This window comes from Rhinolophus hipposideros (assembly GCF_964194185.1).
Source record: "Rhinolophus hipposideros genome assembly, chromosome: 7".
In the NCBI taxonomy this organism is placed as follows: Eukaryota; Metazoa; Chordata; class Mammalia; order Chiroptera; family Rhinolophidae; genus Rhinolophus; species Rhinolophus hipposideros.
In genome coordinates this window covers 60,819,994-60,845,768 of record NC_138053.1, presented here as the reverse complement: position 1 = coordinate 60,845,768, position 25,775 = coordinate 60,819,994, and the positions used below count along the sequence as shown (strand labels likewise).

General features: G+C 34.0%; 1 protein-coding gene across 3 annotated transcripts in view; it reads left to right on the top strand.

The window, feature by feature from the left end:
* IPO11 (importin 11) overlaps positions 1-25,775 on the top strand; it is a 150,889-nt gene that overhangs the window by 46,890 nt on the left and 78,224 nt on the right. For all 3 annotated transcript variants that reach the window (XM_081054102.1, XM_081054101.1, XM_081054103.1), the window contains exons 14-21: positions 2,189-2,236; positions 3,020-3,125; positions 5,784-5,910; positions 11,427-11,460; positions 11,657-11,697; positions 12,930-13,046; positions 17,854-17,967; positions 25,514-25,629. In XM_081054102.1, the coding sequence (XP_080910228.1) occupies positions 2,189-2,236; positions 3,020-3,125; positions 5,784-5,910; positions 11,427-11,460; positions 11,657-11,697; positions 12,930-13,046; positions 17,854-17,967; positions 25,514-25,629 (703 nt within the window). The remainder of the gene's footprint in view (positions 1-2,188; positions 2,237-3,019; positions 3,126-5,783; positions 5,911-11,426; positions 11,461-11,656; positions 11,698-12,929; positions 13,047-17,853; positions 17,968-25,513; positions 25,630-25,775) is intronic.

Below are 25,775 nucleotides of genomic sequence, written 5' to 3'. Positions count from 1 at the left end.
TACTGTAAACACAATAGCCACATAAGCAGAATAGCAGGCAGTCAAGTATATTGCGTGGAGAAATAGTCCATCTGTGGGAGCATGTTGTGGGAAGTAGTGGGAGAAAATGTTGAAGTAATAATGTTAGTCTCAGAATGGTAGCTCTGGGAATGGAGAGAAGATACTGGATTTAAGAGAATGATGAAGTGAAATTTTTAGCACTTGGTCATTGTTGTTTGTACACAAAGAATTGATTCTTTAACTATAACAATGATTGATCATTTCTGACTTTTCTGCTGTACTGTAAATTCCAAGGAAGGGCCAGTGATCACATCAGTTTTGTTTATATATTATTCCCAGTGCCTGCACACTTAGTAACTATTTGTTGATTGATTGACTTGTGGCAACTAATTGACTGTGCTGGCCAATGGAAAGTGAGCAAAGATGACCCTGAACTTGAGCGTCTTTTTTTTTTTTTTAATTGAGGAATATTGGGGAACAATGTGTTTTTCCAGGGCCCATCAGCTCCAAGTCAAGTTGTTGCTTTCAATCTAGTTGTAGAGGGCGCAGCTCACTGGCCCATGTGAGAATCGAACTGGGGACCTTGGTGTTATGAGCACTGCACTCTAACCAACTGAGAGCCAAAAGTCTGCCCTGGACCTTTAGTCTTAGTGACAGAGAAAGCATTTATAGTTGTTGGAAATAGAGCTTTACTTTTGGAGTGTATGTATGAGGAGCTTTGGGAGGAGAAAAGAGATTCAAGTACAGAACCTGAGACTCTCACCGTCAGGGATCTTAGGAGGTGAAGACCCTGTAAAAAAGCCAGGTAGGAAACTATCCCAGAAGTAGTGTGGGAGTGAAGAGAAGTATGGGGGTGAATCCTGGAGAAGAGCGTGTTGTCAGAAGTGCCCAGTGCTGTAAGAGGAAAGAAGGCAGTAGAATCTTCTGAGACAGTAAATTATTCAATACGTTGGGGTAGGAATCACATGTAAGGGATCAAGAATTGAGTAGGTGGTGATGTAAGGAAGTAACAGCAGGAGACTGTCCTGTAGAGAAGGAGCTTGCTGATCTTATTTGCAGTTGTTAGAGGATAGGTCACTTATTAGGCTTTTTTCTCTCAAAAACCGAATAGAGAGATTTCCTGCGTAAATTAAAAACCCAGGAGGGAAACTGAGCTATCAGTTAAGTTTTACTGTGGTAATTTTTAAAGATAAGTTGAGTGTTAATTGTATTTTTATATGGAAATGAAAATACATTTCATTTCTAATGTATAGTTGTTTACTAGTTTCTTAATTCAGGATTACCAATTCTTAAATTTGATGATATTTATACTGCTTAAGTTACCTTTTTTGCTGAGTTTCGAACATTATTTGTTTTCTCCCATCCATTTATTTTTTTTAAGCCACTGTAGCAAAGTGGATAAGCTATTTAAGTTACACTCTGATTAAGTTGCTGTATGTGAGTAAGGTTTTCCCTGATTTCAGAATTTGGTTTTCTTTCTAGTTCTGGAGCAATTTGCTTATTTAGGGCTGTACTTATTCTAGCTTATTAGACTAGTGAGTTTAAGAATTTATATTTAATAGCAGAAAAGTACTTTGATAAACTTGGTAGAAATCTTTTTATTTTAAAGAAATATACTTATTAGATAAACTGTTTTGCATGTCTTAACCATGGTATTTTTGGATAGCGATGCAAAGGCTACCAACTCTTTATTCTCAAGTTTCCATACTACATAATGGCTATCATTTTTCTCTTTGCACTTTTCATTTTGTTGTCACTTTTTATGTAGTCATAACCTGGTTCATTTTTCATATTTGGAGCATCTTGTGTGAATTGCCTATTCATGTTCTTTCCTTTTTTTCTGTTTTGGGATTCATATTTTTATTCTTTTAAGAATTTTATAATCAGTGTATAATACAATAGTTAGCATTTTGGGGCATATATTTTTCTAGAATGTTGCTTGATATTTCGTCTTTCAAATATGTTGTAATGATTTTTAAAATTGTAATGTGGCTTTACATGTTGTATCTATGTTTTCTAATGGTGCTGATAACAAAACTTAGACTTTCCTTTTATACTTACATGTATATTTAGTTTCAAAATATAGTGTGTTTAACTGAATCAAGAAACTAATACATTGAGTGTAAATAAAATATTTATTAATAACTAATTTTATTTACTTTTACTGATACGATACTTATTTTTTCAGGGCCCACTAATGTGGAAGATATGAATGCACTATTAATCAAAGATGCTGGTATGTTAAACTAAAGTGATTTAGGAACATTTATTTCTTTAGTAGATGGTGTGTGTGTGTTGTGGCAGGTGATGTTCTGGGAGAGTTAGGATAGGAGGTTACCTAAAATATAAGAACTGTCTGGTGGGGGAGGCAACCAGGTGAGCAGATGATGTAACATAGTACCAATTGATTAATGCTAAAGTCGGTTGTAATCATGTAGTACTATGAAAAACCACAAGGTGGCTTTGGCATGCCTCGGGAAAGGCTCCTAAAGAAATGTAGTGTGAGTACACAAGGAAGTGGGAGTTATCAAGGGGTTAGGGTAGTGTGGGAAGAAGGTTCCAGACAGAAACAGGAGTAACTGTATGTACAAAAACTTGAAGGGAAAATGAGCAAGCAAAGTTATGTTTTGAACTGGGAATATTTTGATTTAGGTGAAACATAGAGGGTAAGGGGTTTGGTGAGAGATGAGGCTGGAGAGAGGGTAAGTAGGGACCAGATCATAACTTAGTGCATCCATTTGGAAGCAGATGATATTTTATAATTTGTCTTGTATGTTTTTAAATGAATGTAATTTTCTGTTTCAAAGCACTAAGGAGTATTTAGGAAAAACATAACGAAACTTAATGTTTCTAAAATGTCTGTTTAAGTAATTTCCATCATTAAATAGCTTAGATTTCCCTTTATTAACACATTACATGTTTCAAAGTAGTCCCTAGAGCTTAGTTTCTTATATAAGGACACTTAGCATTTGGCCCAGTATCTGAAATTAAAATTTTTTTCCCCTCAAATCTTCTTTAGTGTATAATGCTGTTGGATTAGCGGCTTATGAGCTGTTTGACAGTGTTGATTTTGATCAGTGGTTTAAAAACCAACTTCTTCCTGAATTACAAGTCATTCACAATAGGCAAGTATAAAACTTTGTGTTTATTATACACTTATTTTACCATCGTGATTTTCTAATGAAGATAAGGCATTAAGATTGTTTAAAGTTAAAGAAAGTCCTAGTATGACTTAGCTGATAATGTCTAGTGTAAAAAGTAATAAGAGTTGTTATTCTTATGTAACTGAAAAATAAAACAGTTTGTTATTGTTTTAATTCAAATGTGAATTGTAATGTGTTAAAGTGTTTGATGTTAGATAAGATAGTTTGTAGAGGAAAAGATACGAAATTTTATGCAAAGGGTAGGGAAGCTGAAAGTCTCTGAATTGTAAAGAAAATCTGTACAAAAGTAAACTGTTGGAGATTAGCAGGGGTTGGGCCTGGTGTCAGAAGTAGGCTAAACAAAGGAACATCCTGGAAAGGATGGGATCACACAAAGCCTACTGCAAGTTTTTTGAGAGAGGATAGAGTAGGATGTAGAGACACCATGACAAAAAGTATTGGAATACACTTTAGGCCTGTATTGAAGTACCTAATGCAACAGTAAGATCTATGTGACATTCAGAACTTTTGCCCATTATGTTTCATATACATTTAACTACTTGCCTAATTATTTCAATTTGGAGTACTAAATGAGTAAAATGGAAGGAAAAAGGTCTTTTAATAGTTTTTATGAATTTTTTTCTTAGTTTGAAATGAGAGACTTTAAAAAATTCCAAGAGACGTTTTTCTTGTTTTGAATTTTTCATTTCTGTTGATTTATTTCTGAAGATGTGGTACCTGTCAGAACGTCTAGGATATAGTCATAGATCAGTTAACATTTCCTGACTATATTAATGAGTGGAGGGCCATTCCTATGTGGATCATTCTGTATATATTTAGAGCCATAGAAACAGAGCTGAAGATGCGTTGAAAGTAATTTTGACCAGTAAGTAGCTGTTTATTCATTCAGTTCTTCAATTACGTATTCAGTCAACAAATATTTTTAGCACTTGGAATTTGCCGTGTCCTATCGAGCCAGTGCTGAGTAAGATGGACTGCACCTCTGCCCTCAGGGAGCTCTAGTGAGCCATTGATGGATAGAAAGCCATCAGTAGGAGACAGATGTGCAGTTTGATTGTCTTTAAACCCTAGAGGCTATTTGTCCAGACCTGTGAGGTCCAGTACAGTAGCTAGGACATATGGCTACTGAGCACTTGAAATGTTAATTAACGAAAAGTTAGATTTGCATGTTGGCTTCCATTACATTCCTTTGGACAGATTCCTCTGGATCAGTGTTTGTCACACTTTACGGTGTATATGGATCACTGGTGATTTTGTTAAAATGCAGGTTCTGGTTTAGCTATGGGTTGGGGTGTAGTCAGATTGTGTGATTCTGTCATGCTTCCAGGATAGTGATACGGCTAGTCCAGGGAATACACTTTGAAGAACAAACTGACCCCTAATTTTACTCTGTCCAGAAGTGACAGTGATCTTAGAATTTGACCTTTCTGAGTTTCATTTTTTTCTTTCTGGAATAGAATATTAAATGTGGTAATCTCAAAGATATCAGTCCAAAATTGATGGTTCTGTGGTTCCTTTATTAACTCTACAAAAGTCTTGTTTACTTCTACCTTTGTGACTTGTTCAAACAGTTCCTATCCCTTGGCTTGTTTTTAGTTTTCTGCCCAGCATACTGTTTATCTTAAAGGCCGTTCAATCCCATCTCCCACTGCTCTCTTTCTGAAATCCTAGTATAGAGCTTTGCATTCTTTAATTCTTTTAGGTGTGCTGTAAACTTTTCCAGAGCAGAGGATACTTACATTTTGCAACTTTGATGAGCAATCCTTTCTGTGGGCTTGGTCATCTTATGAGATAGTAGTTTTCTAAAAAATGTGGAATATTCATTAGCTTTTTCTCTTTACACCCAGAAATAAATACCTTGCCACTAAAATTTATATAATATCAAGAAGAGACTTTGTGGGTGGAATTCTTTGACCCAATTGTTTATAGCTTTGTTGTTTTTCTCCTTGCCTAAAGAACGGGAATTCCTTTAGCAAAGATGACCATAGAGAAAGAAATGTATGTACATGTTACTGCAAATGTTTTACAACTTTTAAAATATAAATTATGATGTTTGATAATCTATGTCACATTCTAGTAGTTGTAGTTACTACTGGTTCGGCGCCTCTTAACAAAATTAGAGTGTTTAGCTGAAATCAGTGTAAATTTATGTATTTCCTGTAACCATAGAAAGCTCACAATGTTCTGAAAATAATCTTTATGAGATTAACAGAATTGGAATTGGAAAATTGAATACATAAGCTCCTTTGTTACTATTTTTTGGGTCTCTCCAGCCTTAGGGTTTGGGACATTAGCTAGCTGTGCCTGTTCGGATTAACTGTTTTTGCTTACTTGAGGAACAGAACTGGACTTGTTTTTTATGTCCACCTCTAGGTTGTAGTTCTTTAATACAAAGTAATCAGATTCACAATATATCTGCCTAAAAATTTTTAATTTTTTAGATCAGAACTTTATTGTTAGAATTTATACTGTGATCCATTTAGAAGTAGCTTCAAAACTTTTATATACAAATGTAGATTGCTTTCTTACTACATTTTAGATTTAAGTGATAAAATATACTAAGTGAAATAGACTTGTTAAAATACTTTACATTTTATCTTCATGATTTTCCCTATTTAGGTACAAGCCATTGCGACGCAGGGTGATTTGGCTCATCGGTCAGTGGATTTCTGTGAAATTCAAGTCTGACTTAAGACCCATGTTATATGAGGCAATTTGTAACTTGCTTCAAGACCAAGACTTAGTGGTATGTTGCTTAAATGTCTTAAAAGAATTATTTTAAGTTTAACCTATGTTAAACTTCAAGTTCAGAAACACTTAATATCTTTCTTTAGAACTTCATAAATTTTATAATGTCAGAGGCCACTGGGTGGAGTATATTTCTATCTCTGATGGTTGTATTGAAGTTTAACATTAGTGTTTGATGTAGGGGAATGTAATGTAAATTGAGTGAAATTTTTTTAGTATTTGAAGTATTGTAATTTTTTCCTCAGTGCTTAGCAATTTGACTTACTCGTGTGAGATATCTGATTTTTATAAACTAAAACTTGATCTAGGCATAATGAATAAACATTCATAATATTGCAGTATTTGGAAACATTTTTGTAATAAATGTTGGAAATTTGATTAGGTTTAAGATAAGTGCTACTCCGAAATTTTTCACTTCTAAGCTTATGTTTGACTCATTTTTATCTTTAAAAAGAAGAGGCTTTTAATTGTTTACATTTTAAAAGTTAAGAATTATATCAAGAAAAGAGAAAAAAAATCAGTAACTAGTAGAACAAGGACCTGTGTGCTCACCACCCAGTTTTCCGTATTATCATTGTAATAATTTTTCATCTATATTACAAATATGTTATTTAAGAAATAAATCATTACAAATGGCAGTTGAAACTCTGTACATCTTTCACTCTTATTCTGTTTTCTTTTTGTTGAGTAAAGCTTTTTAATTTTAGTGCAGATTTATTGATTTCCTTTTTCTGTTCTTTTTGTTTCATGTTTAATACATCCATTTTCTTCACTCTTGGTTCTTCATTCTAGCTGAAATATATTTTGGAACATGATGTGAAGTAAGGTTCCACTTTAGTATTTTTTTTTTCCTATGGAAGGCACAGCTCACAGTGGCCCATGCGGGTATTGAACTGGCAACCTTGATGTTATTAGTACCATGCTTTAACAACTGAACTAACTGGCCACCCCCTAATTTTTTTTTTTTAAATAAGAACAACAACGCTCTAATATTTTATTGAAAAATCCATTTAAAAAAAATCTACTTGCCACCTTCTGTCCCTCTTAGAACATATTACTTAGCAGATGCAGTGCTTATGGCAAGTTTCAGCTTGAGAATGCTATTACAACAGTGTAAACAGAATGACTTAGTTTTAGGTGAGAGGAACCTTCTTTTCCTAGGACCCCTGATGATTCTTTAACCAGAATATTTTTCATATATATGGCTTCTTTGGGATGTAAGGCTTTGGGGCCAATTATATTTTTCAATTTTGGAAATTATAGGTAAATTTTTTAAAAAGGGTTTACTTAGGTTATTTGTGCACCTTTCAATAAAACAAGTGGTAAGCTACTAAAAAATTAACATTAAAATACTCTTTCAACCTTGTGAGAGGCTACATAAAATGTAAACTGGTTCAAGCAGAAAATTTATAGTTTGGGAATGGCCTGTGCTGGAGTTGTTGCCTATCAAACAAAGAAGTGGCCATCTTCGTGGGGACGTTGAGTGCCAGCATAGCAATAGCGAATTTTCAAGATGGTAAGCCAGTTAATGGAGTTTACGAAGGGACTTTCAGTGGCCTGTACATGACAGCAGTGAACCCTGAATGCACTGGGGGAGGCACGGCCAGGATCTGGGCAGAGGTATTTTACACAAGGTGCATTGGCAGTCGCCTGTCTTTCCACTGTTGTGCCTTTTAGGGGTCTCCCAGTTCTGTCAGTCTTTCTGTCTCACTGTTTTGATTTTGTTTTTCCATCTGCCCATCCTTTGTGTCTCCAAAACACTGCTACAAGTTTTTAACTCTGGGCTAGTCGATGTTTTCACAAAATGAATTCTGAATTCACTTGTATTCAGTGAATATAATTTCCAAAGGAAGTATCAAAAAAAAAAAATCTGTGTTTGACATCAAAATATGAGGCTCCAAAACCAGGAAGAAAGGAAGCCTTAATTTAGTTAAGTTTCCTATAGTCAGTTTTGGGTTTGTACTGCTATGTCGAGTATCATCCATATTTCGTGAAAAACATATTTACATGTGTATTTCAACAGAAATACATCAAATTGTGTAACTGAGTGATCTTGGCTTTATTGCAGAATAGAGTAAAAAAAAAAAAAACCACCATAAGTAGTGCCAAGTAGTAATAGTCTCAATATGTAGATAATATTATATCAGTATCTCTTATACCTAGCATGGAGTCAAGTCTTAGAAAATGTTTACTGGGAGCTAGGAATTAAAGATTATGAGTTTATGAAGTCATTATTTTATTTCTCTTTAGCAGATTACTTCCTTTCAAGATTTTTCTTTCTGGGCTGCTTTATTCCCGTTTTCCTGGTGTTCTCAGTCCCCAAGACAGTGTCGTTCTTTTGGCCCCAGCACCAAGCTCACTGCTTTAGTGTGTGAAATTGCCCTCACTGCCATAGGCAGGCTGTAGAAGTGGGCAGGCATTCGGCTTCTTCAGATCTAGAATTCAAATCAGTTGACGCTGGGCACAAAGTCTCAATACTCACCTTTGTAGCCGTTTTCTCTGAAGTAGAGTTGATCTTCGGTTTCTTCTCGTTCATTTCTCTATTGCCCTCATGCTTTCTGGGATCCTTCGAACGGTTCTGATACTTTGATGGCATTTGTTCACCACAGTATGGAGTTAGCTTGGTATCTTTTCAGGAGTTTTCTGAGGTTTCAGCTGGCAGTATAGGGTAGACTCACAGGCTGAGTTCACCGTCTGATTCCAATCTGGATACTTACGGTTTCATTCTCCTTCAGAAGGTCTGGATGTATTCTATGAAAACTCATGGTTAGAGTCTTATTAAGAGGAATTTTTTGTTTTGTTATTTTTCTTGCATTTATCAAGTCTTTCTTCAACAATTAGTGTCGTAGGGATTGTGTTAGACTCTCTTTTATCCATCTGCCACATTCCCTAACTCTTCATTCTATAAATTCAGGTTCTGATTTCCCCCCCCATTACTTATGAATCACTGTGAAATTTATTCTGTCTCTATGCAGTACTTATTTCTTTTATAGCTCAGGAAGTGCTAATTTTGTTCTTATTTTACTTGTCACATTTTAAATGCTCCTCTGTTGTCTTAAACTCTGTATGCTTTTCGTTTTCCTGTATGATTTCGCTTCCTATTCTTGCAGGTAAGCTAGAGGGCAGGCAAGTCATCTCAATGCATTTCATCATCTTCTCTGCATGTAATACTGTGCTGACTTCCCTTTGTTAGGAGGGCAAACACAGTTTTCATTCAAGTATCTCTTTTGTTCCCTATACTTATTTGTGTAAATGTCATGTTTATGGGTTAAGTATGTCTCTGGACCTTTTTCCCCTCATCCTTTTAAAAGAGGTTTAAGGGTTGGTGTGCTGGCAATATGATTTTCTTTTGGGGGCTTTCGTATCCTGGCGTTTATGAATTAAATTCTTAACAGTGCCAGTTGTATGCTCACATAGTAGTAAGTGCTGAAAATGTAAAGATGACATTAGTCCATGTCCTCAAGGGGATTATCCTGTCTTGAAGCTTTTCATGTTAGCCATATTTGTTAATAATTATTTAATATCTGGGTGTTGTTTTCTCCCCTCCTTGATTGTAAGCTCTCTGAGGGCAAGGACTAGGTGTATCTTACTGAGTTTTCTTTTGTAACATCACCCAACACAATGCCCTGGAAGTGATAACTCCTTACTGAATATATTTTTATGATAATGTTGTTTATTTATTTTTAAATTTTTTAAATTAAATTTATTGGGGTAACATTGGTTAGTAAAATTATATAGGTTTCAAGTGTACATTTCTATAATACATTCTTTATATATTGCATTGTGTGTTCACCACCTAGAATCACTATATATTTGATCCCATTTACTCTTATGTACCATTCCCCTACTCCCTTAACTCTGGTAACCACTAAACCTTTGTCTGTGTTTATGAGTTTTTGTTTCTCTCTGTCTTGTTTCTTTGTTGCTTTTAGTTTTATATCCCACATATGAGTGAAGTCATATGGTTCTTGCCTTTTACTGCCTGACTTATTTCACTTAGCATAATAATCTTGAGATCCATCCATGTTGTTGCAAATGGTACTATTTCATCTTGTTTTGTGGCAGAATAGTATTCCATTGTTTATATGTACCACATCTTTATCCAGTCATCTACCAGAGGACACTTTGGTTGTTTCCATAGCTTGGTCACCGTAAATAAAGCTGCAATGAACATTGGAGCACATATACCTTTACGGATAAATGTTTTCAGATTTTTGGGGTAGATATCCAGGAGAGGGATTGCTGGGTCACATATTAATTCAATTCTTAATTTTTTTGAGGACCCGTTTTCCATAGTGGCTGTGCCAATTTACATTCTCACCAACAATGTATGAGGGTCTTTTTACTGAATATTTTTAATCACATGAGTATGCCGTCTTTTGATTAGGTTAATTTGTAGTAGAACACTTGACATAGTGCTTTGCATGTATTAAATAATATGCAAATTTGTTAAATCATTTAAAATCTGGAAATATTTACATTACTTTCAGAGAATGAATAAAAAGAAAAGGCAGGTAAGAAAATATCTGTACTCTAGGGTCTTGGAATCTATGGATTTGGCAGTAGAGTACCTAACATTTGGTGAACATTCATAATCAGCATTTCAAGACCTCAGAATGCCCTGTAAAATGATTAAAACTGTTTTATTGTGAAATATGGCTGTAAAGAAAGAACCAGTTGCTGTTACAGGTGTGGAAAGTGTAGCATCTAAGGAAGTAAGGGTTCTTAGCTAGGAAACAAAAGTTTTAAATATATAATTTTGCAAAGGAGAATAAAGAATTTAGTCATGGTTTGAGTTCATGTTACTTTATATGGAAACTATGAGTGTGTCAGCTTGCTCCAATATAGCTGATCCACTCACGGTAAAACTTGAAAGAAAGTAAGGAGATTATGCTGTCATAATGTGGTTTTCCCAGGTAACATGCTGATATACAAGGAAAATATGATTTGGAAAGGTCAAAGCTTATGAAAACCTTTCTGTATTAACTTGGGGATTTAGAAAATCTAAGAATACATCTTAAAATATTTCAAGGATTCCCTGTAATAGAGGTTACAGATGGGAATTTGTGTTGTTTCTCTTTCTCCCTCTTCTTCCTTCTTTTCTCCCCTCTTACTTTTCACTTGCACATCTTTCAGCTTCCCCAACCCCACCCTGTTTTCCTGCTTCTCCTCTCTGCTTCTCAACCTTCTGTTTCCCTTTGGCATCACCTTCACACATTCTCCACACACTTACGGCAAACTGTTTTTCTTCCTGGAAGCACCCACTGGATTAAAGACTCCTTAAGCAAATTACGGGAAACTGAGAAGGGTGGGAATAGGTGCTACTTTACTTTTTCTAGCCCTTGATGAATAAGGAAAGTGTGCTTTTGTTTCTACATGTTAATATACTTTGTGACTTTATTAGTAACAAAAAGATAAAGAGAGTTATTTGGAATAAGTTTTTTATCATTTGGTATTAATGATATTTAGTAGTTCTAGAATGGTTCAAAATTCATGATATATACTGTCTTTTAGGTCCGTATTGAAACAGCTACAACTCTGAAGTTAAATATCCTTAAAATAATTTTAAAATACTTCATTGTGAAGAATTTTAACACTTTAAAATTGTTAATTATTTTGTTAAATCAATTTATGAGATAGTTTAAAATATAATTTTTGATTGGTTTATTATTATATCTGGTTTTTATATATATTTTATCTTGATAAATCTCATATATTCTCAGTATTCCTTAACTAATCTTCACCTGTTGATGATTTTGAGTTTAGAACGGATCAGTTTCTACCGGTAAGAATATTCATTTCTATGTTTTATAACAATTTCTGCTTATGTCTTTTGAATATGAAGTGTTATTTTATAGCTGAAATTATATATGTGTTATTGATTAAAGCAGAATTTAAAATTAGATTATTTTGGAAATAATTAGTTTTATTGGCAGCTTTTATTTGAATCAGTTTGCTTTTATTCTGCTTGTTTTTGTTTAGCTATCTTATCATCTATTTTGGAGTTGGCTGCTAAACTTTTTGTTTTGTCACGGTTATAAAATATGTGTGTCTGTTACTTTTACTTTTTAGATTATCCCCCTCTGCTGTTTTGTGTATGTATGTCTATATACATACTAGACTGCAAATTATTTGAAAAACAGAATACCCAGTTGTACTCATCTTTTTATTCTTTACTCAACTCCCAGCACGTAGCATGGTGTTTTAACATAATTGGTATTCAGTAAGCACTTGTTAAATATATCAGTAACATTGGAGCAGTAGTGTTTATTCTTAAGAGGAGTAGGCAAGAAGAAAGTTATATGATAACAATATGTATGTATTTCTTGTGGGGAAACTTGTAAAGCAGAAATTTTTCTTTAATAAAAGAATCACTAGATATTTTTGGATGAGAAAAATATGTTTTGGAAGTCTGTGTAAGAATGAACCAAATATCTGAAAGAACAAGTATTTATTTTATGTATCTGGCATCCTGTGATTTGTTAATTCCTGTAATAATTTTTATAATGTGGGAGTTAATCACCAGACATAGATGATTTGTTTTCAATTTCCAAATAAGAAATATTCTGTCATTGTTAGAGTTACAAGTTCATGCAGCATATGTTAAATAAGGGCCACATCAGACAGCCCGTATGAGAGTGCAGTAATTGGTATTCCTTTTGCTTTGACGAGTAGACCTTGTGCAACAGCAGGCATATATGGATGAGCAATCACAGGGCACTGTTAATAATTAAGCAGTAAAAAATTTAAACACAAAAGGTTTAGACACAATTTTATTCTGAAAACATTGTGAATGAGTTAAATTCTAAAGAGGACACGTTTAGCAGCAGTAAAGAAAAAAATCAGTGTCCTAAATATTGGCAACTTGAACAATTTGAAGTTATTTAGGTCATGCTAAGGTTTTGTCTTTTATTCATTGCTTTGACATTGTGATTTAATTTTATTTCTTTTCTGTCTATATGTAAAGGTCTTACATTTCTATTTCGAACCTTTTTTTTTTTTCCTTTTGACCTGCAGTATTTGGAAACCATGTTCACACTACTTTTTCAGTTACTGCAGCAAGTTACAGAATGTGACACAAAGATGCATGTTTTACATGTCCTTTCTTGTGTGATTGAAAGAGTCAACATGCAGGTAATTTTGATTTAAATCATGAAAATAAATGTCAGGAAAGTAAGTAGAGTATATGTACAGTTCATTAATATCTTTGCTTTCTATACGTTGTTTAAAAGTTAGAACATTCATTAAAATGCTTCTTACTCACCGATTGTGATATCAGTTATGTGTTATTCAAAATCTGGCATTTTTATAAATTTTTTAAAAACTACTTAAGAAATTTAAAATTTAAAAATTGGGTCAGCAGTTAAAGGTGTTTAGAAAGTAGAATTTTATTTCTCTTATCAGATCCAGTTTATACTTAATAATTCTTAAAATTCATTGTTTGAGGGCTTAGCCACAAGTCTGTCAGCAAATGCAATATTCTCAGAAGTCTGTTATTTTTACCTCAAAAATTAAGTGTTTTGTGATTTAGCCCACATTATATCCGTGTTTGGTTTAATGTAAAAGTGACATGTGAAATTCTTAACAGTTAAATTATTATTTAACTGTCAAGTTATTCAGCTTCCCCTGTTACTCCTAATCTTTGTGGAAAGTTGATAGTCTTGGAAACCACACTATAATTATCTTATACCCTATTGCACCACTGCACATTCTTGTTTGAAAGCACCAAGTAAATCTGTGAGGTGTTAAGGAAGGATAACTTGAGGTGAAGTTCACAGACTTGGAGTTGACTTCTGGATCTATTAGTGAATTCTGACACCTTAAACCTGTTTATTAATTCTAAAGCAGTTGATGACAGTTGCTCTCAATTATTGAATGACAACTTATCAACTTCTGTGCCAAGTGATTTGCATATATTTCTCATTTAATCCTCATAGAAACCTTTGGGTAGTTTAAGGAACTAAGAGACTTTAAGGAACTTGTCAAAATTCAGTCAGGTATCTTAGTGGCATTGCCAGAAATCAGACTGAACATTATGCAACCCACGGGCAGTTTTTGAGTCACTGTTAATCATTTTGAGCCAATGTGGATCCTGGTGTCTAAAAGTAGTAATGTCTTAATAATTTTCTTAGCACTTGGAGTTCTCATTACATTGTTACATTATTTTACTTTGGTATTGGTTTATAAATGTTATTGAGAGAGTTTGGTCATTGAAACCGTGTTTTAAACTCATTTCAAGCCCCTGTGTGCTATTTAGCTTGGACAAGGTGTTCCTGGTTTTTTTTTTGTTTGTTTTGTTTTGTTTTGTTTTTTAATTTTTAGAAAATAAAAATTTAGTTAAAAAAACTTATTTAATTTTAATTTTTTTATTTTTAAATTTATTTTCCAGTCACAGTTGACATGTATTAGGTTCCAGTGTACAACACAGTGGTTAGACATTTATATATCTTATGAAGTGATTACCCCAATAAGTCTAGTAGCTTGGGCAAAGTGTTTAACCTTGTGTCCTCATGTATAAAATGCTAACGATAATCCTGAACTTACGTAACTCATGAGTATGAAATGATTACAACTGTCCCATATGCTTTAGATCACGATACAATTGCAATAAATTATTGTTTGCTTAAAAAATTGATTATAGAAACAAGGTTTGGTCATTTTTGTAACCTTATTTAGATACCATCTGACTAATAGAACTTTTTACAAGATTTTTTTTGTAGAAATGAAATTTCTTACCTGCATCTCCCAAACCTCTAACTAAACTTTTTCCTCCCAAAGTTTGAAATTTGTTTGCTTAGTAAATTCACAATGCTTTTGTGTTTCTATCCATACTCATCTTTCAGAACACAAATAGCTAAAGCAGCTCAGATGACTATATCATCAGTAAATAACAATAAGATATAGTTAATAGTACTATTTTGTTTTAGGAAATGGGTACAAAAATGTTTTTAGTAGTCTAATTCTTTAACTTTTTCTTAGTTTAACCTTTGAACACCACCACCAACTGTCTTTCATATACTAAATTTGATTTTTGACAATTAGGTTGCACACATTTTGAGCCATCTTACTACAGTGCCTTCTGACACAGAATAGTTTAATTTTGAAGTTTCAGTGAAGTCACCATTTTTATACCATAGTGTGTAATTATTTGAAGATTATATTTCTTCTACTTTTTGAAAAAGTAGTTGAAAATCTCAAATTATTCCAGTGCAGGGATCCCATAAGTACATAGTCAGAAAAAATATGTAATTATCACATGTAATGTCAGGCAGTTTTTCAACTTACACATTTATGATGGAAAAGAACAAAATTAAAGGGCCTGTGTGAAATATTAAATATTCTGTTGAAAATGTTATCTAAAAGATGAGGTGTTATTAGGAACTTGTTTTTTAAAATCCCTTGTGGATTTACCCTTGTTAAAACATTTGTTAGACTGTCACATACTGAATTTTCTTGTTTTCAGTAATGTATTATGAATTAAAGTGGGTATCTCCCTATAAGTGATGAACTAACTAATAATTCTGGTAGTACTCCCACCCAAATCCTGATTTTTTTTTTTTTTAAATAGAGATGCCAAAAGATGAGTTCATGTAGAATACTTTTTTATCTCAATTGTGTTACGTTGAATATTCAGTTGCTATTATAGGATTATTATTTAAACCAATGTCTACGAAACATTCTTAAATCCAAGTGTTCTTTTTAAATGTTACACAAATACTTGATTTTGCCTTCCCAGAAAAATTGCAGTATATCCTTCACCTAGTTTCGTCAGTTATGAACATTTTACCACGCTTGCTCTTTTTTCTTAACAAATGTTCATATACAGATTTAAAAAAAAATTAAACCATTTGAATTTTAGGTGCAAACATCATGACACTTCACTGCAAAATAGTAGACCTCTCCATCTTCTTAATCAAAATCATGATTAGACTCGGAATTTATCATTGACTCAGTACTGTAATCTAATACTATCAAGTCCATATTCAGATGTCCTCCGTTGCCCCAGTAACATACTTTTTAACCTCTGTCATCCTAACCTGAGGGAATGTGTTTGACTCATGTGATCATCCCTCTGTTTTTTAATCCCCAGCCCTTTTTTTTTAATTAATTAAATTTATTGGGGTGACAATTGTTAGTAAATTTACATAGATTTCAGGTGTATAATTCTGTATTATATCATCTATAAATCCCATTGTGTGTTCACCACCCAGAGTCAGTTCTCCTTCCATCACCATATATTTGATCCCCTTTACCCTCATCACCCACCCCCCACCCCCTTACCCTCTGGTAACCACTAAACTATTGTCTGTGTCTATGAGTTTCTGTTTCTCATTTGTTTGTCTTGTTCTTTTGTTGTTTTTGGTTTATATACCACTTATCAGTGAAATCATATTGTTCTCTGCTTTTTCTGTCTGACTTATTTCACTTAGCATTATACTCTCAAGATCCATCCATGTTGTCACAAATGCTCCTATATCATCTTTCCTTAACGCCGAATAGTATTCCATTGTGTATAAGAACATCATATATTCTAATGAATAGCTAAGATTGGGATATAAATATTTTATGACTTTAAATATAGCTAGGTACTTTGGTTTTATTACCTATTCTGTAATTCATAACATATACTTACTTTCTGTCATTCCTTGGAAAGTATTCTATTTGTTCAAAACCACAAGTAGTTTATTTTCATTATCAGTACAACATGCTCTTATATGCTGTTTTTTGCTGAGTATGAACAAGTTAGGTATTTTGAAAGCTGTGTTTACATATGAATTGGTCTGCTTTTATAAGCTAATTGGAGTTATCCTTCAGATAGATCACTTAGCAAAATTAAATGCTCAACAGATATTATCTATTATAATAGTTTAATTCAAACTTTGAAAATATGGTAATTTATTATAAGTAAAGAGTCTCTTAATATTTATTCAGTTTTCTCTCACTGAAATATTTGGACAAATATTTGCCTTCCTATCTTTCTGTATGTCGCTCCCTCCTCTCCCAGGGAGTAGGGCAAATCCTACAGTTGTGCTGCTACCCTTTTAGTGTATGCTGTTTTATAAACAGAATAAAGTCTCACTCTTTCAATTTTTAATTTTAATTCATGGGATGAAGTAGATAGTACTGAAGGTGTGACAGTAATATTTCTGTTTTATCACGAGGGGTACTCATTAGAGCAATTCCAAATACTGCGACTGTAATCCTCGAGCTGGAGCATTGTCTAGCTTCCGTGTAGATCCATGTTATTTTCCAAGAAACTCATTGTCTGGCTGTGCTGTGCTTCAGGGTATATTTTTAAAACTGGTTAACTTAATCCATAGTGGGCTTAACAATTTTATCCTTTGAAAAGGATTTCCTTCTCCTGTGTTTCCACTATACCTCATGTATACCTTCACCATTGCACTTACTCTTTCTCACTGTAAAAGTTTGTATGGTCTCCCTTCCATCCTTTTCTTTACGATACTTTGTGCTCAAGGCCTGATACTTACTTGGCAGATGCCATCAGATAATTGCTGAATGAATGAGAAAATGCTGACTTTTTTAAACAGTTATTTCCAGGTTGGTAAGCTGTTTTTTAAAAAAGAACCAGGATATAACAGTATTTTCTATTAAACTCTAAAGAAATAACTGGCCTCAATATATTATTTTATATTCCTACATTTTATTTCATGCAATAAATTTGGTACTTGTTTAAAATTGTTTAAAAATATTTACCACAGAGCTTTGTGTCTTTATGTGATGTCTGATTTATCTTTTAAAGGATATATGCTGGTGCTCGCTTCAGCAGCACATACACTAAAGGATATATGCTTTATATATACCTCTAGTAAATATTAAATATTTGCTGTCTGTGGCTTCATAGGTCTGTCAGTGTTTCTTGAAGTAAGTCGCTTTGTTTCCTAATACAGTTCTTTCGCTTCCCCTACTTTTGCTGTGGTAGATACGACCTTATGCAGGATGTTTGGTGCAATACTTGCCTCTTCTTTGGAAGCAGAGTGAAGAACACAATATGCTGAGATGTGCTATTCTGACAACGCTTATTCATCTTGTTCAGGTAAGTTACTTCGCCACAGTTTTTTAGTTTAGTATTTTTTTCTTTAAAATTTTTCATTGTTTTTATGTTGTTTATATTAGTGGTAGTGAAAGGCCTCACATTTTATGTTTCTTTCATGTGGCACTAAACAGTTTTAAAAACACCTTTTGTATGTCTACTTTGAACATTTTTGACATCTGAAAAATATTCTCTACTTTTTAAAGATGATTTCTTTCCTTAGATGTAGTGGTCTCCAATGATGGTAGACTCATAATTAGTGCAGTCCATTTTCCCTTGTGGGCAGTTTTCTTGGTATTCAGGACTTTTCTGCATAAACTTATTCTTCATTTTCATTCTTTTTCCTTGATTTAAAATTGAAAACTTCCCTTTCAGAAAAACAGGTGAGTTGCTTTTGAGGGGAGGAGTGAATTTCGTTTTAGACATCTTGACTTTGAGGTGCTGGGGTGTACAACAGGTAGAGAGGAACCTCAACTTCAAAGAGAACAGGACTGTAGTTCTCATTTGAACTGTTAGAGTGAATTATAGTCTGATAGTGAGCCTGGAGAGAGGGAAGAGCTTAATGCCAAGACTTAGAATATCTGGGTAAGGGATACTCAAGTGATTTTTACTGCCCTTGCTCCAAAGTTTGATAGATTTTCCAATGGGGAGATCTCTCTCTAAATTAAGAATTACTGCTTTACATGTTCTAATACTTTTTTTTTTCTTTTTGTAATCCTTTCTAGTATTAGTTTAAAAGAAAACCTTTCTCAGGCACACTGACACTTTTGAAACAAACTTATCTTTTTCAGTAAATATCTATGGATGAGCTTTACAGTTATAAATTTTTGTCTAAGGAAGTTTTAGATAGATGACTAGTGATACAAAATTTTTAAAAATGTACTTTCTCTTTAATACATGTCTGGCCTAGCATGTCTTCCTGTGTATGCTTTCATTCTTGTGATTATTCTGAAAGATCTTTTATAGATGAGGATACAAAAGGTACTTTAGCGACTAGACCGAGATAGCTCTTGTAAGTAACAGAATAAAGAGTGACCCCCACATCTTTTGCATTTTGTGTCTTTAAAGTCAATTTGAAAGTTTTATAAGGGAGGTGTGAAAAAACCCAGCTTCTCTGTCTCTTCAGGCAGTGTTGCCTCAGGAAAACTTGGGAGGCCAGAGTAACCTTCCTGGAATGGTTGGAGTATCTAGGGCCTTTTCCTTTCATCACAACACTTAAGTACCCTGTGCATTTATATAGACAAAGGGTACAAGGTTCCAGCCAAATAATCATCTGTACCTCTTGGGAGAAGCATGTAATGTTTAATATTAAAATTGAAACTGTAGCTTAAAATAAGTCTTTGAACATTTAAGAAGATTGTACTAAGAGTTATTGGTAAGTTTCTTTTCATGGAAAAAACTGCCATCTTACGACTTTTAAAGTTTAACAGGCATTTAATAGTGTAAATTTTTATTTTTTTTTAGTTCTGGGATCCTAGACTCTAGGCTCTGACTGGGGCAGGTAATAATGGCTGAAAATAAACTTTCTCTTCTGCAGTAGTTGGCTTTAGTGGAAGTAGGCATTCATTCATAAAATAAACTGCAATATGCAGTATGTGGTACTCAGCACTGGGACACAGAAATGAGTGGGGCAAGCTCTTTGTGTCGAGAGAAAGACCATCAGTTAGTTAGGTGCAATGGGGGCACATGTTGGGTTACTTATCTCACATTTGAGGGTGAGGTAGATCATCAGGAAGGCTTCCTTACAGGTGGTACCCAAATAGTGTTGGTGTTAAATAGTGTTGAACAGAAGATATTAATGAGATGGTGGTGCAGGGATGAGGGTGGTAAGGATATTTTAAACAAATCGTCCAGCCTGTGTAAAGCCCCATAGGCATGAAAGAATGTGGTACTTTTCGTTTCTTCTTTACAGGTTTGTGTATTGATCAACGTTAGATAAGTGAAGGAGGCAGTTCTTGAAGACTTTTTATGGGAGGTAGTAGTATCTCCATTTCCTGTTTGGTGGAAGAATGTTCCTGTTTGGCACATTCAACATATCAACCCTGTCTCTTAGGCTTTTTATCTCTCTAGCTCTAAGTAACATACTTATTCTGTTCATCCTTTATTTAAACATTGTAGGCATTCTCTCTTGACTGCCCTTAATAGACAATGAAGATTTACTTCTTTCATTCCCTTCTATGTGACTCCTATTCCCCCATCCTACCTCTATAGTTATATTGTAATTTAAGTTAGGTCACTATTTAGTGGTTTTATATGTGTGATTATACAAAGGCTATTGAAGGCATATATCATCGTGTTGTAATTTATTTTCTTTCTTGTACAACCATTCTCCTAATATCCAGTCCTGTATTAGTAATTTCACTTGCTTAGTTTATAAGTTATTACTGTGTAACCTTTTTACCATAATTACCTAATTACCTAATTACCATAAACTTAGTGGCTTAAAATAACATCCATTTATTAACTAGTAGTCCTGTAGGTCAGAGGTCTGGCATACCATGTCTACACTCTTTGATAGGGTCTGACAGGCTGAAATTGAGCTGTCTGCCAGGCTAAGTTCTCTTTTGTAGGCTTTGAGGAAGACTCTCTTACACACTCAGCCGATTGGCAGAACTCAGCTTCTTGATCTGTAGTGTTGGGGTCTCAGATTGCTGCTGGCTGTCAGCGAGGGCCCATCGCAGTCCCTAGAGTCCAATCACTTTACTTGAGCACTTCTCACTTGTCAAATCCCCCAAGAGTTTGAGTCTCTGATTTTTCCTTATGCAACTAGACAGAGAAAACTGTCTTTTAAAGGGTTCATGTGGTTAGGTCAGGCCTATCTGCATAATACTATTATCGTAAGGTTACTTGATTTGGGACCTTAATCACATCTGTAAGATTCCTTCACAGTAATACCTAGATTAGTGTTTGATTGAATAACTGGGGAATGGTGTGTGTGCACTGGGGTCAAGAATGGTTGGTAGTCATTTTAGAATTCTACTTACTACCTTTAGTTTTCTATGTAATTGAATCCATACTCTTCACCTGTTATCTAAACATTCCCTCAATATGTTCAGACATATAAGGTGTTTTGTTATTTTCATAATCTTGAAATCTGGAACATTCTTACGTGCTTTAGTCTGAACTGGTTTTACTCTATGCTTGTGCTCAGCTGTTAGAACTGGATCCCCTTTCACTGTCATCAAAAGGATTCTTGCCTATCTTTTTTGTGGGATACCTGTTTTCTCTACCTGTGTTCTTTTTCCTTGTTTTACCTCTTTCTGATGGAGCCCATAAATGTCAGTGGCATTCTGCAAAAGGTTCACAGGAGGTAAATTTTTTTGATATTTTTATATGTGTGAAAGTGTGTTTATTCTGTAGTAGTGTAACTGGGTATAAAATTCTAGATTTTTTTCCTCAGAATTTTAGAGGCATTTTTTTCCCCCTTTGTCTTCTAGCTTTTACAGTTGCTCTTGGGAACCCCTAGCTATTTTACTTTAATTGCTGATTCTTGAATGTGTCATCTTTTCTTTCCGTTTTTGATAACTTGTATGATTTTCTCTGTGTTTTTTATTTCAATTTCATGATGATGTGGGTGTGTTTTTATTCCAATGTTCTGGACACTTGGTGGACATTTCAAACTGGAAACTCATGTTCTTGGGTTCCAATTATGTTATTACATTTTATTGATTATTTCCTCCCCTTCCTGATTTTCTTTTGTCTTTTTCTGAACTTCTTATTACTTAGATAATAGATGAATGAACCAGTCCTCTATTTTTCTTACTGTTCTCTTTTCCTTTTTTTTCTCTTTGTCCTTTTGCTCTACTTTCTACTGAAATTCCTCAACTTTATCTTTGATGCTTTCTGTTGAGTTTTTCTTTTCTGTTACAGTTTTCAGTGTTTATGAGTTCTTTTTGTGTTGTTGAATAATCATTTTACAGCATTTCATTTTTGTTGCATGAATGCAGTGTTTTCCAAGCTTTCATCTCTATGTGTGATCTCTGTTTTCTTTCATGATACTGTTTTCTATTTGTTTTGTTCTCTGTTTTTCATATTAGGTATTTTAATCATGTCTGTTGATCCTTGGTTGTCTGCTTTTTCGTGTGAAAAATACAAAAAAGAAAGAACAGTGTAATGAATCCTTAGGTAACCATCACCGAACTTCAAGAACTGTATCAACATTTTGTCAGTGTAAATTTAGGAGTGGGAACTAAAAAGCTGATTGGAAGGGTGGTTTATGCATGGAAAACTTGCTGGCTGGATTTTTTTTTTAGGATGATCTAGCTGGGTTGTTTTGTAGAGGAATGGTCCATGTTTTTGAGATCTTTCTTTAGTGAAAGATTTCAGTCTCATGCCTGTTACATGTTACATCTCCCTGTTTTATATAGTATCCCTGCTCTTGATTACCTGATGTCTCCTTGTCTTGAGACCACTTGTTTTACCAGAAAATAAATGGTCGGTTTTATGCTGGATCAAGGGAGGTCCAGTTGTTTAACTGTGCACATGGATGAGATCTTGGCGTCAAACTGCCTTTTGAATACCTTCTTATTTTTAATACCTCCCTTTCAACTTCCCCCTTCCCAAAATGCCTTCTGCTATCAGTTCCTGAGTCTTTTGGAGTTTCTGTAATGTAAATCAGGCTGCTTCTTGCCCTTTTTTCACTGCTGGGTTTGAGATTTGGTTTCTGAGCCAGCTAAGTCAGTTACCACTTGTCTTTCCAGCTGTCAAAACGAGTTGCTTTTATCTCTCTTTATACTATCTTTGTACTTATGGTTTTAGATCTTTAAAAACACATCCTCCTATATTCTTTTAGTGGCTCTTGGGAGAGAACAGTAACAAATGCATGAGTTAAATCTGCCAACTTTTTCCATATATTAACATAATGATTTTTAATACTGAGTAGTTGTTTGCTATAGTTGCTACATAGAATACGTAGCTTGAGTATGGGTGCCTGGTCAGGAAGGTGTAAAAACATCTCTTGCAGTTCAGAGGAAGGTGTTCTTATTCTTATTTTAGAAAGGTAATCAGAGTACCACTGGACTGGTTTGGGATAAGGTAAAACTAAGACCAAGGAAAGTAGCTGGGAGCCTCTTCTGTTAGACATGGAAGAGATGATGACCTGAAGTAAAATTGTGGGGAGAAGAGGAATGATTTGAAAAATATTAGAGAGAGAATTAGGGATTATTTAGATATGGGTAAGAAGGAAGAGGAACCAGGAGGTGGTTGCAGTATAATTTATTACTAGAAAAATATTCATGTCACTTGAGTTAGGAAGTGCAGGAAGAGGAACCACCTTTTGGGAAAGCAGTGGATTGGTTCCGTAGTAGACTTACGAGTTTGAGATGCCTTCTGGGTGATGAAGCCCTATAGTCATTCAGAGTGTTCGGAAATTTGGGTTGGAGATATAGGAGATTTGAGCATTATCAGCAATGTAGTCAGTCCTTACCTTTGTTGACTAGTTCTGCAACTTGAAGCAAAATGAGCTACAGCAACCGATTTTACTACAGGCTAATTGATACAAATGTGAGTTAACTTCCTGTGGCATCTCATCAGTGTTACAACAGAAAGACATTATTTGAGAACCTGCTGTACATGAGACTTGAGAAGAGAGCCAAAGACAATAGCCTGAGAAATGCCAGTGTTCAGTGTGTGTTATTTTCTTTTTCTTTCTAATTAAAAAAAATAATGATCGATTCACAGGCAGTAGCAGGTAGTACAGAGAGAATCCCTTGTTCCTACACCTATTTCTCTTATGTCGTAGGTAATTACAGTAAGATATGATTTTTCCCCTTTAAGCATTGCTGATAATTTTATTAACAACTCATGAATTTATTGTTGAACTTTCAGAATAGTATTGTAGACAAGTCTTATAGCTGTAGCCATGGGCCAAAAGAATCTTCGGGTTTACTTCAAGCTGCAGGTCTGGGATTGGTCACATTTTTTTAGGCCACTAGATAACAAAGGTGAATCTCTTCAGGCTTTGACCGATAGTCTTGCCTGTTCAGCAGTTGCTTACTTTAGTTTTGCTAATGCTAGCGTATTATCCTTATAGGGATGTGCCCTAAGTAGATCGATTCTAATTTTCCTAGGAAATTTTAAGTCTACTTGATAATCAATATAAACGTGACTAGTTTTTCTAAATGTTCTTTCTTTTTTTGTTTGGGTAAAGATTCAGCTACAGAGAGTAATATTTTAACTGAATTTTAAGGCACAATCTGCTACTTTATTAAATGTGACATTTTTATAATTCTCTTCTTTGGAAAAATCTTTAATAAGGTCTTTCAACTTATTTTTAGTTATAGAAAGGGCCTAACTTAACCTATTTAAGGATAAGCTTTTTGTATTTCCACTGAAGTATCTAGGCTCCACTGATAAAGACTGAATTTTATGTGTGTGTGTGTGTGTGTGTGTGTGTGTGTGTCACCAAAAGAGGAATGCATATATATTTTTCTTGTATTGTAATTTTCTATGAACTATATTGACATTTGAATTATTTCCAAAGTGAGAAGGTGTTTGATAGTTTATTTGGTTTCCCTTCTGTGTTTATCAGATTATAGAGATTATTATGGATTAGAAATGGACTTTTTATCCTTTTTGTTTTCTTTCAGAGTGCTTAACTTGAGTGTGATACACTGAGTCAACTTCCATAGGATAGTAATTAGGCAAATTAGAATTATAGATAAAATTCCGTCTTCTTTTTCTGTCTTTGTGTTCTTAGCTCATTAAAAATATTAGCAAAATTTCTTCATTAAAGTAATATGTACATATATTTTTAAAAGCTTGACAAAAAAACTGAAAAACCTCTTTTTACCCCCTTCCAACATCCTTTTCCCCTTCCTATATTTAATTAATGTTAACATTTTTTTCTATTTTCTCCCAAGAAACATTTTTATGCATATGAGGTCAGATAATTAATGTGTGCTTACATGGTGGAAAGTTCGTGACCTTAATTGTCCAGCCTTTGTATATCTGCACACATAGAAAAGTAGCTATTAAAAAGAAATTCTTTGGCATATGGAATTGTTATATATACTTTTGCAACTTTTAAATCCGATTTGTAATTTTTTTTTGTGATTGTTTTCATTCCATGCCTAATCCTTTTTTCATGGCTACTCAGTATTCTAAAATACGAATGTACCACAATTTAATTATCTGATAAGCATTTAGGTTGGGTTCATTTTGACTAGTTACTTAGGTGAGATAACTTACAGAATTTAATATTTCAGTGTGAACACCTCTTTAGAAGTCACAGATGGGAAAATACATATATGTGAAATATCTTTAAATAAACAGGTGTGAAGTCTTGGTGTATATGGTTTTACTACCATTAGGCAATTGAATAGTTTTTTTTGGTTTGTTGTTGCTTTTTTTTTGTTTTTGCTATTTGCTTTCTAATTATCTAACTTTGTTTGAGTAGTGTTTTTAGTTAGGACCATCCTTTAAAATCTGATTGATTTCTTTTCATAAATTGGTTTTAGGGCTTTTTTATATGCCAGGTGATTTTTTTGGTGGGGTGATGGTACCTTAGAGTGTCTTATGTTGTTATAAGTTTTATTTATACTTCCCATAGGGATTAGGAGCAGACAGCAAGAACCTGTACCCTTTCCTGCTCCCAGTTATTCAACTGAGTACAGATGTTTCCCAGCCTCCACATGTTTATCTTCTGGAAGATGGTTTAGAATTATGGTAAGAAGAAAAACTTGATACCATGGATCTTTTTTTTTTTTCTCTTGGCCTTCCCTACTCTCATGCCAATAAAGCAAAGGTCATGTAACTGGGCTTAAAAACTCAGCATTTTAAAAACAAAAACATAACATCAGTTTCTCTGAACT